Genomic DNA, 16,642 nt, shown 5'->3' with positions numbered 1-16,642 from the left:
AACACGCTTCCAATGCACGGAGTTCTTTTCCCCTCCGGGACAAACAAATATACCTTTTCCACAGCTTCCCCTCGCAGGTTTCCAAATGAAGCGCTGCGTGGGTCTTGCTTGATCCATTGCCTTCATGAGAGATTCTTTCTGCTCGGGGAATATCCATGTTTGGGGGAAGAAATCAAATACGTCTCTCTTCACCCCTTCCCTTTCAAGTGACTTCTTTACACGGTGAAGCCGTTGCGCCAAACCCAGTTTACAGCCGAGTGTACTGTAGGTGCGTGGAAAGTGATTAAAACGCTGATGTGCACAAACCATCTGCAATGCTTCGGTGCTGCTCACTCCTTCTACACCCATAATATGTGGAGATGTGAGTTGGACAGCACCTCCAGTGTTCCCCGCGTCTGTCTTAATGGGTGCCGTAGGCCGAATCATCAATGAGCGCCCCCAGAGTAGATTACTGGGGATTTTCGGCGCTAAATGTGTGTGGAGTCGTTTGAATCCAGCCTTCAACAGTGGCAGACGTAGGGCATAATATTCACACGAAGGAGACGTTATACAGAACATTGGTGAGGCCGTGCTGAGCGAGGGTGCCCTATAGGCGTAAGATGGGAGATGATCCCTCATACGTGGAAAAACGAAGCTGGGTTTACGGTACTTACTTCGACTTGGTTTCAGGTAAATGGGCTGTTCCGCTGGTACGGTGTCTTGCTGCTCTGTAGGCATAACAGACGCCCCCACCGTTGGGGATGCGCATGGCCCTCGCAGCGATCGGCACAGTTTTATCATGAGAAACTCGGATACAATATTATGTTGTATCTATAAGAGCTGACACGCCACTTTGAACCTAGTGAAAAGAGGTGATGATATGGGCGTACAAAGAGCGGATGATATGTGAAAATAAGTAAGTCCAAAAATTTAATTAAATCATTACACTCATCTTCACCATGCACATTTCTTTACAACATTCACGAACGAGTAGAACCAAAGTTCCTCCATAGTGTAAGAGGAAAAAAACAAGTGTATTTGCCTCTTTAAAGTGTCCCCCACTTGTCGTACTGACATGTGTTTATAACTGCACGATTAAACGAGAAATCAAGCGAAAGTGAAAACAGTAGCCGTTGCAGTTGGCGTATCCCGTGGTCCGTAAAACATCATCCACTTTCACATTTTTCTACGTTTCTTCCTTTTCGTCCAAGTTGTGTGGTGTAAGTAACTTTAAAATCAACTGCAAATCAAACTCCCTCAGCAACCCAAAGTGGGGAGAACGCACATACCAACTCAGAGCAAGAGGAAGTTCACCGGCATATTTGCCGCGACTTGTTAGACTCTTCGGCAGAACGCCAAGTAATGCCCGAGCGGCCTCATAAGAACCGTTAATTCGCGTGCGGTTCTTCTCCACAAAGTCATTTAATGTCATTACAGCATCCACTTTGGTCAAACTACGCCGCGGCGCCTGCCAGCACGGAATTCCTTCCTTTTGCAAAAGAAACTCAGACGATAAGTTGCGTCTCGGATCCCATTCAAGTCCTGCCCGCACACTATCATGCGTTGGGCACCGCAACACGGCAAATGTCAATTCGAGAGATTTGACGAGAGACTCAAGGCGGTTGTTATACAGCGACCATAGGCGCGTTGCTAGCTCTTGCCGAGCAGTGGGTGAAGAAACCTCAACGAAGCGATCCCCAACTGTTATGACATAACCTGTCGGCAGTTTCTGCAGTGACACGAATCCCGAGGCGGAGAGGTCATCAAGCCTAAAATTAAAATCATTGAGAGACATATTCAACGCATTCGCTGCATTCACAACGCTCTCCATTCGCTTGTTGTTTCGACACGTCTCGAAAACACCATCTAACGCCTCGAGCTGAGCCAATGCGCTGCCAACACCCGATTGAACGTCCCGATCCCGCTTGCGCTTTCCACTTGTTGTTGTGTTGATTTCAGTAGACCAACGGATGACACGATAACCAGTTGGTGACGTTCCATGGCATGCGGTCAAGACTCCACTTTCCAGTGTAAGCATCATGAAAAGAACAGTTTCCACCGTCTCTTCGCTCATCATTAGCTCTTCCGAAATCTTTGACACAGACACCACGATAAGTTTGTCTCCAAACCTAGTAACGGGGCTGGAGAGAATGTGAGTCACAACCGACAGCATCTCCGTGGGGGACACCAGGGAGGAAAGCAGGCGAGAGCGCAGTGCATAAAAGTCGTATGGGTTGTACAAAAGTCTGCAAATGGATAATTTGCCATCACGTCCAGCGCGACCAGTTTCTTGGACGTAGCTTTCTATTGAGCTTGGCACCGACGCGTGAACCACAGAACGAATATTTGGCTTATCAATGCCCATTCCAAACGCAACAGTCGCAATCAGTACGTCAATCCGATCATGCATAAACTGATTTTGGCACTTTGTTCGGGCATGCCGTTCGAGTGCTGCATGATAACTTTGGATTACGAGGGGTCTCCCTTCAACACCAGAAGTGATATTTTCCACCGTTCCGTTTTGTATCTTTTCATGAGTGGCGCTGGTAAACAATAAAGAACGTGTTTTATCCCCCTTTTTCCTCGCTTTTCCATTTTGTGCAGCCCCCAGCTTGGACGAGAGAAATTTAGCCAGTTCATCGGCGTCGGCCCGAGTTTGTACGTACACAAGCATCGGTTTTGGAAGCTCGAGCACTGTCTGCAACAGCTTCTCCCGCAAATCACTGTGAGTGGGAGGAGAGTCCTTCGTTACGTTTTCACTCAGGAGAGAAACTGCCTCCAATTGGAGGTTTGCTCGCTGATAGGGTACAACGACTGTTCGCCTAATATTGAATGTCGACTGCAAATCATCGATTACTGATGGCGTTGCCGTTGCTGTGAGACAAAGAAATGGGGGAGAAAAATCTCCTCCCAAGACTATATCTTCAAGCACACGATGAACGTACAGGAAGGATGGTCGAAAATCATACGCCCATTGGGAAACACAATGGGCCTCATCAATGCATATGAATGCGATACGGTGAACTTGACCCTTCAGTACTTGCCGAAGCTCACGGTGACGTACAATCTTTTCAGGTGATAGAAAAACCAAGTCAATATTACACACTGGGGAAGACAAACTTTCCAAGAGATCTTTATCACGTGCACCCGAGGTAGCTGAGGAAAGAATAACTGCCTTCAAGGAGCCATCCTTCGTAATCCTTTCAACCTGATCGGCCATTAACGACAGCAAGGGAGAAACGACCACACCAAATCGGGAGCACGGCGCCGTATATTCCGGTAACGATACATTTTCTAATTGCTTCTGTTTCCACAACATGAGCTTCTGCTGAAAGAGCAGTCTGTGAACAAGAATTGGCACCTGAAAGCAGAGCGTCTTTCCCCAGCCAGTGGGAAAGACAGCAAGAGTGCTTTCCCCTTGCAAAATGGCAAGCACAGCCTCTTGTTGTCCTTCACGGAACTCGCCCGAGGACACACCCAAGTGGCTCTGTAACAAGTAGCTGCAAATGGGTATTGTCGAAGTGTTGGAACGTGGAGTTTCCTTGAACAGTCTTTCTAAAGTAACCTGCAAAATGCTCTTGTCGTCCTCGTCAACACCCTTTCGAATACAATTCATGGGGAAAGCCGCATTGGCAGGTAGTCCAACTGGGTTCTCATCTTGTGGCACTGAATGAGCGACATGACAAACTGTGAGTCCATTGCTGTTATTTCTATGGTCTGAAGGAGGAGTGTTGCAGAAAGTTGATGCTCGACGTGGCGCCAAAAACGGAACACGCATCAAATACTCCTCTTCCTCCTTCTCTTCCTCTGTATTATTCTTTTCATCGTGTACGAGCTCCACATTAACAGGGGTTAAGGCTTCCCCTTCAGAAGGTGTGTTGTCGCTAGCTACATCGTCGAAAAGAATCTCTTCATAACTATTTTGCATCTTATGTGTGCCTGCCCTCCAAAGGCTGCTTCCCAGTGCAGGCAACGGAGGTGATGGGCAACAAAGCCGCTAAAGTGGTGGTAAAAAGAAGAGTGAAATGAATATATATATGCAAGTATATATCACCCGAAACAACCAGAAAGTGCTATATTTTACAGAAAAACTAACGTTAACGCAACCTCAAGAAAAATTTTACGTTTTTGTTTTTTTTCGTTCTGATTAGCATATATCCAAAAGGCATATTTGCTCCACCCGGTAATACACTTACAGCGCTAAATGATCTCATCGCAAAATTGGACGACACTGGCATCGGCATCTGAGTCTGTTTCATACAGGTCCCTCTTGTTGTTCACTTCATCCGAATCATTCTCAGCATCACAACACTCACCATTTCCCTGACTTTCCATATTCCTCCGTGCAACCATTGCTCCAGCCTCACAGCGTCTACGTTCCAGTTGTAAAACAAGTTTTGCATTGGGATCATGGAAGGGGACGTGATACCGGAACCCTAATGGAGTGAGCGTGCAACTACCGTCACGGATCACACAAAGACCCCGTTCCTGGCAGGCGAGAAGGGCATCGTAGACACTGGTAAATGAAGTTCTAGCTAATGTATCCTGTGGGAGTACACGCATGGCGGTGCGAACCTCAACCATAGGCAACGGGTTAGGGAAAACTTCGTTTCGTTTTAGTGAGTAATCGAAAAGATTCAGAATGGGGGTAACCCGCTTGTGGAAAGAAGCACCATTACTGAGTGCAGTATCAGCCGTCGCAACCTGCGTCAAAGAACTTTGTTTTTTTGCTTTATTATCGACATCATCCGTGTTTTCAACATCCTCAGCTGTTGATTTGACAAGTTGCATCACACTCTCCCAAAACGTCGGCTTTTCATTTCCAAATGTTGCATGTTCAGCATCCTCCACACTTTCACAACTTGGCACTCTCTCGACATTCGCACTTTTAGCGCCGATGGTACAGCCCACACCATCGGTGGGATGTATATCTCCTGGTACCTCACGGTTACCCGTTACGACATACTCCAACAACGCGTCCTGTGTCATGGTGGAAATATAATGGCGAAGTGTGTTCATTATGGTCATTACTCGCGCAGAACTGAGTTGAAGAGACTCAAGAAATGACGACATTCGAGATATGGCACCAAAATGGATCCTATACAGCCGTAAACGCTCCTTTTGTTCAACTTCTTTGGCATTTTTGGTTTTTACATTCATTTCGGTAAGAGTCATGAGAGCCTTTTGCATATTTTCTTGCGCTAGCAATCTCTCCCGAGTATGCCTTTCCTCCCTTTCCCGAAGCCGCCCCTCTCTGATATTTTGTATAAAGGCGTGCTCCCTCTCCCGTGATTCGTTACGTAATCTTAAGTTTTCCTCAAACTCCGCTGCCTTTTTGAGAATTTCCTCTGTTCTCTGTACAGACGCAAACAGCTGCACTCTCATTGCCTCTTCCTCACGTCTTTGCTGCTCCTCACGCCCCCGGCACCGTAACTCCATGGAACTCAATAAGCAACGCTGCATGTTTAAAAAAGCACTAAGTAACAGTTGATCATTCAATTCTCCCTCATCGATCGCCCTTTCGACAGCTGAAGCCAGCAGCGACGCGGCCAATTCATCTTCAGAGACAGCACAAACCAGCTCCATCATTTGTTCCTGACCAATAAAACTAAGAACAAGTCCAATTGATTGCGTAGGTGACGGGAAACCATTCACTACATAAAAATTTTCTAGCAGGGGTACACCGCCAAGCCAAACATTAAGAAGTGATTTGTAGACGCCTAGCGAAAACTGTTGCGAGGTGTAGCTCTCCGGAAGGCGCAGCGCCAGAAGTCCACAGCACTGAAGCTTGTGAGTAACTTGCACTGCCGCTATCAGCGCCGTGTTACTTTTGTGCCCTAATTTAGCGGTAACACTAGCTCCGTCGCGATTTTCAACACTCCCTTCACAAGGCACCCAGATGTATAAGGTTGACAAAAGTGCATGAAGAAAACACTCCCAAGTTGCAGTGGGGGGTCGTGCTCGTCCATCAAAACTGTTTTTTACGGCAAGAAGCAAACTTGCAATCGACTCAATTGCTTTTTTAATCATTTCGTACATAGACCCATTAGAGGATGGTGACAGCCATATAACGAGACAGAGGGCTTCCAAAATGAAGCCGCAGCGACAACATATGTCATCTTCTGCTCGCTCACAGTTTTGCTGATGGGATTGGCTCGTTTTGCCCTTCTCACTCCTTTTCTTCCCTCCAGAGGCACTCGGCTGTGCGCAGCTTATTGCTGCGGCAGGTGTTTGCTGTGAATCAATCAGCGTCAATAGTTTCTCCAGTAGTGCCATTGCATGTGTGGGCGACAGAATACCCGACTCAACTAAGTTTAACTCCCGAACAACGTCAATCTTATGTCTAAGCCGTATACACTGTGAAAGAATGGATAAAGGTTTCACAAACCGATCAGTTTTTTCCGCAGTCGATGGAACTATGAGCGATGCGTTCACGACAGCACACCACAATCGTGCCTCCAACTCAATAGAGCAAGCAGATAATGCATCTTCTCTCCACTTAGCTAGTACTCTGTACAAGAAAACATACACCAAAACGCTACCAAACGCATCTTCATTTCTTACAACACGATTCACGCAGTATCGTAGAAGGCGTTCGAGGCGCTCAGCTGCCCATGTTGTCAATGGATTCTCCAAGAACACCAATTCCGTCAAGAGGGACATTTTCTCACCATGTGTTTGTACAATGTCGATGAACACGTCCAACACTGGTACATCCAAACAAGGTATGAGTGCCATGGGGTGCAATGAGGGAATCAAGTGGTCGCCGTACACACCAAGGATTCGCGATGCCAACTCAGCATCACTTCCAACGACATGTTGGAACTTCTCGACACCATTCATCAATGATAAAAGCAGTTTTACACAATCTTGTGGAAGGACCACATCAAGTGCGGCGCGGATCATGACTTTAGGGACGAGAAAAGAAGACGTCTCGCGCTCGCCGTTCCCACTGCCCTGTGGTACTTCTTTTTTTGGTGTCCCCTTCACCTTCTCTGTGCGATTTCTTCGACCCTTTGTCTTTTCATTCCCAGTTTTGCACGCTGTCTGTGGTAAACTGAAGAAAAAGCACATCGAGTCCACATCCAGTGCTCCCGTCAGAGCGAACAACTTCAAAGTCAACGGCGAGTTTGGAAGAACCTCCTTTGCATCCTTTAATGTGGAATGAAGCGGATACGATGACAATCCGTGCACATAGCAAAGCCCCTCGAGCAACAGTTCCATCAACTGGGGACACGGTTGCCTTCCCTCTGAGCCACTCCTTAGCGACGCACAAAGAACGGGGAATATCATGTTGATCTCCTCACATTTATCAAGCGCAGACACACGACCTCTACGTTGAAGATGGTTCAGTAAACTAATTAAATTTTGCGCCATTGAGCGGCAACAGGGCGACGATGGGTTGGGAAAAGGTGGACGCCCAAGTGCATCATCCAGCTGCCGAACTGCCAAACACGCGTGTGTTTTAACCTCGTCCACCGTCAACCTGTCGAGTTCATCCGCATTGAAAACTTGCTGTGATGTCGCAAAATTCATCCCACAGTTACACGACCATACGTCCTACACCTGATATATATATATATATATATATATATATATATTACTTATATCAAAAGGGTAAAGATTAGTTTCTCACACATGAGTTTGTTAGCGCAGAAACTGCCAGATGGTAAAAAGGAAGGGGACAGAAATCTGTCCCACCGCTTCAACGGAGGGATGTAGAAAAGCTGAAAGTTACTGATACACACTTCCTCAAAAGCTCGTCGGTGAGGCAGAGAAATAATGTTTTCACGAAGAAACTTAACACGTTGAGTAAAAAAAAAATGTGATGAAAAGTGTTGATAGAGGTAGAAAGGGTGAAAAAAAGACGAGGAAGTAATGCCTTATTTATCCCACAGTAAGCTCACTTTCTCTCCCTTCTTTTAAAAAAAAGAAAATAAGTGAGAAGTGTCGAAAGGTTATAGGGAAGCGGAGTGAAAGTGTTCCTACGATGCTAGTTCTAGCAAGAAAGCGTAAGAGTAGCAGCCAGCCTCCACTGCTGGTAGCGTTGGGTAATCAATGGATGGCCCAAAGAAGCGAAGGAGTCGCGCTCTTAAACCATGCTCAGCGGTTACTCTGTTAAAAACGTTGAACATTTCACTCCGTGTGGCACGAACAACAGAAGCCGCCACACCACCTCCGGATGCCACATAATCATGCATTCCAAGCAATGCCACTTCCTGCGCTACGACTACAATAGAACCTTTGCCACAAACACCTCGAAACAACATGACCTTCAACAAATTTTGCCACTGCTCAGGTGAAGACAGTGTGTCGAAACGGTGCTCCAGAAAAACAACATCCTGCTGACGCATGCTTAGTTCTTCGATAGGTGAATTTGTCGTTTCACAAGTGTTGAAAACAGCACTTGCATGGTTTGCTACCAGGTTTTCACGCACTCGGTTAAGGAGTGACTCATCTGATTCCGCGAAAACAACACTTTTCGCCGTCATTACTGCTTGAAGTGCAGCAGCTCCACCACGATCGTTAACACACAAAACGCGCTTACCATGGCATAAATCCCTAAGTACGGCACGTATTCGACGATGGGCTGTGTTGATAAGCCAACGATTACTTGATGTGGTGGGATATTCATCTCTTGGCAACCACATGTTACTCGCGCCATTTTCCATGTATGTTTCGGGTAGAGTTATGGTTGGAGTAATAAGAGTTAGCTTTTCGTGATCCTTTAGGTGTGGAGTATCCAATAGTACCTCTTCGACTCCGTGCTGCCGCAGCAATTCGGTTACCGCAGGAACAATCCGTTCTGCACCCGCAGATGTTGCAACCACTCGCGCAAAGCTGGAAGAAAAGAGATCAACGTAAAGAGAGGGAACACCATCTGCATAACCATTCACGACGCGGTAGGCATTGGTGCTGCCGGTCCTTACATGACGGAAAACAGATTGTCGTCGCCCCCACGCCTCTTTAACGCGATTAACGAAAAAATCCTCACTAATCCTTGGTAGGTCCGTCACTACTTTAGGTGTATGGTGAAAAATATCAACACGCAGCAGCGCTGGTTCATAAAATGCCAGCGCTAGCAGCTTCCGGTGATCCGCATCTCTTAACTCCACAACACTTCCTGGTTCTATCTCACGTCGAGCAAAGTCAAGACTATGAGAATCGAAGGAGCTCAGCGGAATGGAAAGTTGTCGGCCACACGTGACTCGTCGCTGCTGTCCCACACGTAGTTGCAGTTGCGGAAACTTTTCTGCTGGTGTGAGTCTGTGGGTAAGCAATGGTGTAAACACCTTGGACCACATGGCAGCTGGAAGTTGTGTCCTCCTCCTATGTGTTAATGTTTCTTCCCTTATACTACCGCACAATATTTTTCCTTTATTGCACGGCTATATTCATCCGTTCATTCATTGTTCGTCCGATTAATTCACAAATGGCGGTCCCGGACACAAGAAAGATCAAAATATGTGGAGAAAAAAGAGGGGGACAGCAAGGATGTGACCATAAAAAGCAAGTTTGAAAAAGAAAATGACGTGCACACCGCAGAGTCCAATGATCAGTACACCTACAGGTACACCAAAAAAAAAAGTATAAGGAATAAAGGGATAATGATGAAAAAATAGAGAACTGTGTTGGAGCACTGACCGGAAAAACCGACCGTCCCCAATTAATGGCAAGAAATTGGTTTTTTTTGTCGCATAAGTACACGCAGGACAACTGCATCCACTAGTACACCGCCGCTTCACACATGTAGTGTCAAGCATCACTGCACGCGGGAAAATGAAGAGAAAATCATTCGATATCATTCGAAGTGGTCGTGCTCACCTCCTGCAACTTCACGAGAAAACAAATAACGCGATTCCCACATATAATCCTCATCCTCTTCTTCATCGGTGAGTTCATTGGCATTTGTGAAAGAATTACGGTGGCTACGAGGAAACATTCTCTTGCCTTTGTGTTCTCCATAGTCAAGTGTGAGTTCCTCGCCCACATTAATATCCCTTGCAGCCCGTACAACAACTGTAGCAGTTGGAAGCGACACACAAGCAGCACATGCAGGTGATGAGGCACTGTGATTTAACATGTCAACAATTGGTACGATGGCTGACGTTACCGTATCTGTCCTAACGTCATCCGTCCGTATCACCTTCAATTTAAGCACACGAGCACGCACAACGTAGATGGAAGTAAGAATGGCACTGTCCAATTCGGACGGATGGGCATCGTAAAATCTGTACTCCTCCTGAGGGGCATGTAATAATATGCAATCTCGCAGATTCCACGCGATCTGCTCGATGGTGGAGTGCACATTTGACCCACACCCACCTTCCGAAAAGTATGGTGCCTCCAAACCATAAGAAAGATACTCAGTTAAAGGAAGGGAGCTTACGTATAAATCCGCCTTGCGATCTTTTACAGGTCCTAAAGAAGGATTTCCAATACCGACACGAGTTTTGAGTTTCATGACGCTCTGCCAAAAGTACCGAAGCGCAATGGACACGGCAAGCGACGCCTCCACGGGGGAGAGTGTTAGGGTTACAACTTCATTTTCGTCTGTTGACACGGACGCGGTAAGTGAAACGCGGTCTTGAGGAAAATCGGGCGACAGTCGCCACAGCCACATCGTTGCCTCGGGGAAAAGTGTGGACCGGTTCCAGCGGCGTAAAGTGCGAGGGACACGAGACGCATGAGGGAAATAACAGTTACGAGAGGGAACAGAGAGCAACAAATCCCCTTTTCGAAAACAACGGCGCGCGAATAATCCACGGACGCTATCATGTCCCCGTCTCGCTTGTAACATAGGTGCCGCACGAGCCCCCAACATGTGAAGCAGCGTCATGCCGTAACTTGCGGTAAAAGGTCCTTCTGGTTGTGGTAGTTGGCACCAAAACAGCAGTAATGTAAGAAAGATACTAATAAATAATTGAACTTACACATAGGACAAGAGATGTAAAACGGAAAAGAATGAAAGATGAAGAACAATGTGCGGAATGTTCCTTGTATCATCATTTCATCGCTCATACTCGGTAAATATGTCAGATATACAGCACAACTACAATAGAACAAGAATTCAAAAAAGCAACAACTAACCCCACAAACCGACGTACTCTCTGTCAAGGGAACACTCTTTCGATATACTACAGTTGCTACATAATGAACAAATACAAAATAGAGGGAGGGAATTAGGTAGTATAGAATCAAATATTCACCGAAAGATGGTTCGTATCTCTCTTTTAAGTGAAATCAAATAGCTGCACGTGCAAGACATGGAGGAAAAGGCATACGGCACTCACGTGGACAGGCCTGCGATTGTGCAGTACGCTTGTGACACACTAAACGAACACAAAAAAAAACGTGCATACACACAGGGCAGAATGACTATTGATATCTGAACCATCTAAACGCTAATTGATCGACTTTTTTGTTTTCACGCATTCACTCACGGTTGAAACATACAGATAGTTCAATACGACGAAGCAATTTTTTAAAAAAACATTATAAGTAACACCAAGATTAGCGCTGCATGATACAACTGCTATTATTATTATTATTATTTATTACACTCAACCTCGAGTAACAGCTGGGGGAACGAATCCCTTGTTGGTGTTGAGTGTCTACAGGACGGAGTTTTTAACATTTGTTCAGTGTCCCTTACACGCAGTATAATACAATGAACAGGACTTTAATTCCCTTCCACTCTTTCCGTTATTGTGCCCACTCATGGCGCGAAGAAAAAAGGGTGAGGAAAAAGGAAGGAGGCACCTCGAAAAACGGATGGAAAAGGGTCGAAAAACATGTAAAATATCGCGAAAATGATGTTTGGAAGAAACATGTGAATCGCAGGAACAAACGCAAGAAAAAGAACCACAAGTACAAGTACCCCACAATAAGAGGGAAAGGTTTGTGAAAGGCAACGAAGCAAAAAAAAAAATTGCATATGGATATAAAAATACGTTCACAATTCACCTCCAACTAACGGTAAAAACAAAAAAAAGCCCTCACGAGCACCCCAACGTAAAGGATTGATTAACACTCGATTTTTTTTTTAAAAAAGCGCATAAATGAACGAAAAGGAAACACCTCTTTACCTCTTCATCTCGATATATCCATTGTTTTCGTACTTTACAAGTCTGACAGCGTGCTATCACCATTCCTTTGAGTGTCGAGCCGCCCTGACCTTAGCGGTAAAAAATTACAAACAACGCATCAACGCATTTATGTGTAGTGAGGAAAGAAAACCTTGACCCAAACATGAGGTTAACGAAAAGTAGTAGAACCCAGATAACAACTGTCCCACAGGTCCCACAAACGGGAAAGAAAAAGATATTTACGGTCTGGGCGGGTGCAGTGAGGGATCCATCTAAAGATGTACAAACTTTTTACAAATAATTACCATGAATCCCAGGTGCGCCATATCCCCTCATTGACAAAACGGAGGAGCCAGAAAAATTACCGCCGCTTCCGCCCGAGTCCGTTTTAGAGACATGAGTTGACGAAACGGAAGTTGCCTTCGTAGTGGTTGAGGATTCTTTCGGCTTCTCCGACTCGAAGTAACTATTCACTCTTACTGACGATTTAATCGAGGTTTCCCCAGGTGCAACTGACACAAGCGTACATCCGCTCCCCGACGGCGCAGTGGTGGGCTGATCGTTGGGAAAAGTACGAGAATAATCGCGAGACTGTACGGCACCACATACATCGAATTGTGTGTGAGAGGCGCTCGGTGGCAGAATAGCGCTATCGTGAGAGAATGCGGCGCTGTGGCAAGATCTGCTGCCAAATCCCATAAACGTTCCCTCATTGAGCACTATGGCTTGATGTCCAGGACGGACGTTTACATCAACCCTTTCGGAGATTCCAACTGCCCCTGAGAAATAAAGAGGTCGTAAATTTGGTCCTTGCGTGGGTTCAAGGCTATTGTCTAGTGAATCACCTTGTCGATACAGCGCACTTGTGTCCTTGTTTCCCAAGAGCATCACTGAGGTGTCGAAAGCAGATGATGCATCATCGTTTCCACTTAGTGTCAGTTGCTCTACTTTCAGGTTACCAGTATCACAACTTCTCTGCCGTAAAGAGCTATGGTATGGATCTGGTGTAGTGCTGCCACTCGCATTATTCCAAAGTACCTCGACACTGGGAAGACTATACACTTCTGCTGGCGATGCAAATGATACACAATTAAGTACCTTCGGCTCAGCAGTCGAGGTGTTTACAACATCACAGTGTCGATGGAAGTTGCAGCTACCTACGTTTCGTTGCCTAATCGAAGCCTCCAACTGCGCCACGCGCAACTGTGTCGCATGTAGCTCCTCCTGAAACTTTTTAATTATCATTTCTTGCTCCACCTGCTTTCTTTGCAGGGAAATGTTGATATCGTCAGGGGGAGGTGAACATGGCTGACTTGCCACAGGTAACGCTGCATTACCAGTGGAAGCTAACATGGCATTGTCATTCTTGTTTTGTTTATTGCAACGTTGCTCGTTTGTCACGAACTCACGCAAAAACGCCAAATCGTGCTTAATTTGTGACACCTCCGCCATCAGTGGGTCATTTGACGCCTCAATTGCAGCTGATGATTCTGGTGGTGATGCGGTGGCTTCTTCTGTTAATGGATAGTGTTGGACCCTACGGTGACGTTTTATCATGTGAGAATTTAAGGATGAGTTAGAGGGATAGCTGTTGCCACAATATAAACAAGTGTGTAGCTGCTCCGTTATTCGAGAATGACCCCTCCAGCGTTCGTGCGCGACCTTACGATTAGTTGGGGAAGGGTCTTGTCGTTTCACGCCGCTCATGGAAACAATCTCTCGCAGTTCCGCCAGTTCTGCAAACACCCGATCACTTTCCTCACGCATGTCACGAAGTTTTTCTTCAGCTCTTTTTGCCTCAGTTTCCAGCATTTGCTGGCGGTACGAAAGGTACTGAATGGTGCACTGCATCGTACGACTAACTCGCCTCACCAAGTGATATGCCCTTTTTGAGAAAAACCATTCCAGAGGGAGGTCAAGTTCCTGCCAGCCGATTTGTCGTATCATTGATTCTTTCATTGACGTCTGAGTTCCTTCCTCAGAGCTGTAAAGCGCAGGCCCATCCACAACGGAAAGAAATGCAATATCACATGGTGGCTGGTGCAACTTAAATTCAAAACCCATCGCCGCGAGTCTAAACCCAACCCTAACCCTAACCCCCCTCATCAGTTCATTAACAATGCAAATAAAGGGTAAATAAAAAGACACACATACACATAGACTTGAGAATAACTCACACGTGTAGAATACGAAGTAACAAGCAAAAAACAATTAACGGAGCGACCAATACAATTCGTCGGCGTGAGGGGGGGGAAGTCATGGCAATTACCAACTTATGTAGACCTCATGGGCAAAAAGTGTTTCGACCAATATATATGTATACTCTGTACTCTCAACGATAAAAGAGAATACGCATACGAATGCGCCCTCGTTCTGACAAACTCAACGATATCACCAAATTATAGTCGCACAAGGGTGTTGTTCTGTCTCCACCAGTAAAAACGGAAGGTGACATTATTCCTCAGGCAGCACTATCTTATTCCCATTTCACACTCACAGTGATGAGACCGAGTGAATGGGTGTACGGCTATTTCCTCCGAGGAAGGTAAAATAGTTAGGTATCTTTAAGAAATTATATAAAAAACCCTTGGGAAACACCAATAAAAAAAGCGCATCTCGGCATAACCAACTTTTTCTAATGTTCGGTGCTGTAGTACTTGTTGAGAAATTCTTTTAACACATCCTTTATTATAGTTCTGTCGCTTACCTTCTGCTGTGATCCGTAAATAGTTGATTTAGCGTTGACAGCACCGTGGCGTCGGCCATTCTTCGTTGCATCCTCATATTCCGCAAACATTCTGCCACCAATCTCCGTAACGTCCTCTATAAAGCGATCAGCAACTTCCCCAACCGTCTGCAGTAGCGTGACAGAAAATTGGAGACCAGATGGAAATTGCAAGCAGTTCAGAACCCAACCTCGGCTACGCAACTCTTCGTTTAAAACGAAAATGTCAATTATGTTACTTCCAAAGGCAAAAACACAAGCGGTTGGTTTCCCAATAATGTGTATGTAAGGCAGTTTGGATAACGCATCCGTGATCCTAATCCTCGTTTGTACAATCTTCCGGCAGCAGTCCACATAACCCTCCTCTCCGAGTCGTACCATTGATGCCCAGGCGCCAGCAATGACGCTTCCATTCTTTGAACCACAAACTGCTGGGGAACAGTACATGCCACCAGGCCAGTCCGCTACGCAACAGAACTGGTGGGACCGCAACTCCTGTGTTCTGTAGAGAACAGTCGATGTACCTTTGGGAGCAAAACCATACTTGTGTGTATCACAACTGATGGAAGTAACCCCGGGGAGGCGGAAGTCCACAACCGGTGCCGGTAACCCCGCCTTCGCCATGAATGGCACAATGAAACCACCCAAACAACAGTCAACATGAAGACCAACGTTGTGCCGGCATGCAATCTCTGACAACTCCTCTATGGGATCAATGACACCGTGAGGAAATGTTGGTGCCGATCCTACAATAGCGACTGTGTCATATCTGATGTACTTCTCCATTTCTTTCGCGTCAACCTGCTTCGTGATCGGATCGACAGGTATCTTTACAAGATTAATGCCAAAATATTCCGCACCCTTATCAAATGCTGGGTGTGCTGTGATGCCGACAATAACAGAAGGTCGCTCGATCCCCCGGCGAGCCCGTCCCCAATCACGATATGCCTTTAGAGCCATAACAATACTTTCCGTACCCCCCGATGTAACGGTACCACATGCGTCGGGAAGTAGGTGGCCGTTGAACATGTGAACGACCATCGACACCACCTCAGCCTCCATTTTACGCACAGCCCCAAAAACATCAGAATGCAGCGGGTTGCTCCACGCAAACATCTTAACAACACGGTTCAACAATTTAGTATGGGAATGCTCTCCATGATACACTGCGCCGCTTAGAGTGCCATCCTCAAAGGTTTTATCGAGATTTTGGTGAAACTCACTAACCAGGTTGATCACCTCCTCATCTGAAAAACCCTCCTTCGGTAGCCGTTTGGCTTTAAATTCTCCAGGTTTTGACGGCATCTTTATGCCTTCGGCACTTTTCTTTACTTCCTTCTTTATAATGGGCTCTACAAAGAACCTCACAACGCGCCACTTTGCGGCATGTAACCGCTTAATGATGCTGCCGTCACGTGCCACATAAATTAGGACTTTGGTTGCAAAGATAGCGCCGACGGTGAGACACACGATGTGTGACGGTCTTTTCCCCTGAAGACTCCTGTCCAAAAAGCATGACAGCGACATTTTTGTAAATGATGCTAAACTTTATGTGAATTATTCTTCACACGAGAAAGCGAAAAAAGTATTAAAAAGGCGTGAAAACAACAACTGAATGACAGCACAAAGAATGGGGAGAACTAATTTTTTTGCTAGCAGAACTAATCACATCCTTCGTGTTTCTACTCGTTAATCCCGCACCTCTCTTATTCATTTTCCCCTCTTCTCCTCCCCCCTTCCGCTTTTTTTATCGAGTCCACTCTATCTTCGTCTCAAAACAATGCAGCACATGAAATAACTCTATTTTTTAGACACGCACAACAAAAAGAAAAAAAATTGAAACAGAAAC

General features: G+C 46.0%; 6 protein-coding genes and 1 pseudogene across 7 annotated transcripts in view; all 7 read right to left on the bottom strand.

Moving 5' to 3' along the window:
* Positions 1–780, bottom strand: part of TEOVI_000099900 (tubulin-tyrosine ligase-like protein, conserved) — a gene marked incomplete at both ends in the record, with an annotated part of 1,881 nt that extends 1,101 nt beyond the window's left edge. Inside the window, one exon of the mRNA XM_067224308.1 lies at positions 1–780. Coding sequence (XP_067080409.1) covers positions 1–780 — 780 coding nt within the window.
* A 385-nt stretch (positions 781–1,165) lies between these two features.
* Positions 1,166–3,907, bottom strand: TEOVI_000099800 (ATP-dependent DEAD/H DNA helicase recQ, putative; the record flags this gene model as incomplete). The annotated part of the gene is made up of 1 exon (XM_067224307.1): positions 1,166–3,907. One exon carries the CDS (start codon positions 3,905–3,907, stop codon positions 1,166–1,168), a length of 2,742 nt encoding a protein of 913 aa, XP_067080408.1.
* A 272-nt stretch (positions 3,908–4,179) lies between these two features.
* Positions 4,180–7,515, bottom strand: TEOVI_000099700 (uncharacterized protein; the record flags this gene model as incomplete). Its single annotated transcript, XM_067224306.1, has 1 exon — positions 4,180–7,515. One exon carries the CDS (start codon positions 7,513–7,515, stop codon positions 4,180–4,182), a length of 3,336 nt encoding a protein of 1,111 aa, XP_067080407.1.
* A 449-nt stretch (positions 7,516–7,964) lies between these two features.
* Positions 7,965–9,284, bottom strand: TEOVI_000099600 (uncharacterized protein; the record flags this gene model as incomplete). Its single annotated transcript, XM_067224305.1, has 1 exon — positions 7,965–9,284. One exon carries the CDS (start codon positions 9,282–9,284, stop codon positions 7,965–7,967), a length of 1,320 nt encoding a protein of 439 aa, XP_067080406.1.
* A 497-nt stretch (positions 9,285–9,781) lies between these two features.
* TEOVI_000099500 (SET domain containing protein, putative) lies at positions 9,782–10,819 on the bottom strand (the record flags this gene model as incomplete). The annotated part of the gene is made up of 1 exon (XM_067224304.1): positions 9,782–10,819. One exon carries the CDS (start codon positions 10,817–10,819, stop codon positions 9,782–9,784), a length of 1,038 nt encoding a protein of 345 aa, XP_067080405.1.
* Positions 10,820–12,901: 2,082 nt separating this feature from the next.
* Positions 12,902–14,174, bottom strand: TEOVI_000099400:pseudogene (annotated as a pseudogene). The gene is given in 2 exon segments: positions 12,902–12,943; positions 12,945–14,174. Coding segments are annotated over 2 exon segments (1,272 nt in total).
* Positions 14,175–14,703: 529 nt separating this feature from the next.
* On the bottom strand, positions 14,704–16,320 carry TEOVI_000099300 (sphingosine 1-phosphate lyase, putative; the record flags this gene model as incomplete). Its single annotated transcript, XM_067224303.1, has 1 exon — positions 14,704–16,320. One exon carries the CDS (start codon positions 16,318–16,320, stop codon positions 14,704–14,706), a length of 1,617 nt encoding a protein of 538 aa, XP_067080404.1.
* Positions 16,321–16,642: the final 322 nt, after the last annotated feature.

The sequence above is a fragment of the Trypanosoma equiperdum genome (genome assembly GCF_001457755.1).
Source record: "Trypanosoma equiperdum strain OVI genome assembly, contig: ctg_266, whole genome shotgun sequence".
Lineage (NCBI taxonomy): Eukaryota > Euglenozoa > Kinetoplastea > Trypanosomatida > Trypanosomatidae > Trypanosoma > Trypanosoma equiperdum.
This window is presented reverse-complemented; position numbering and strand designations above follow the sequence as displayed.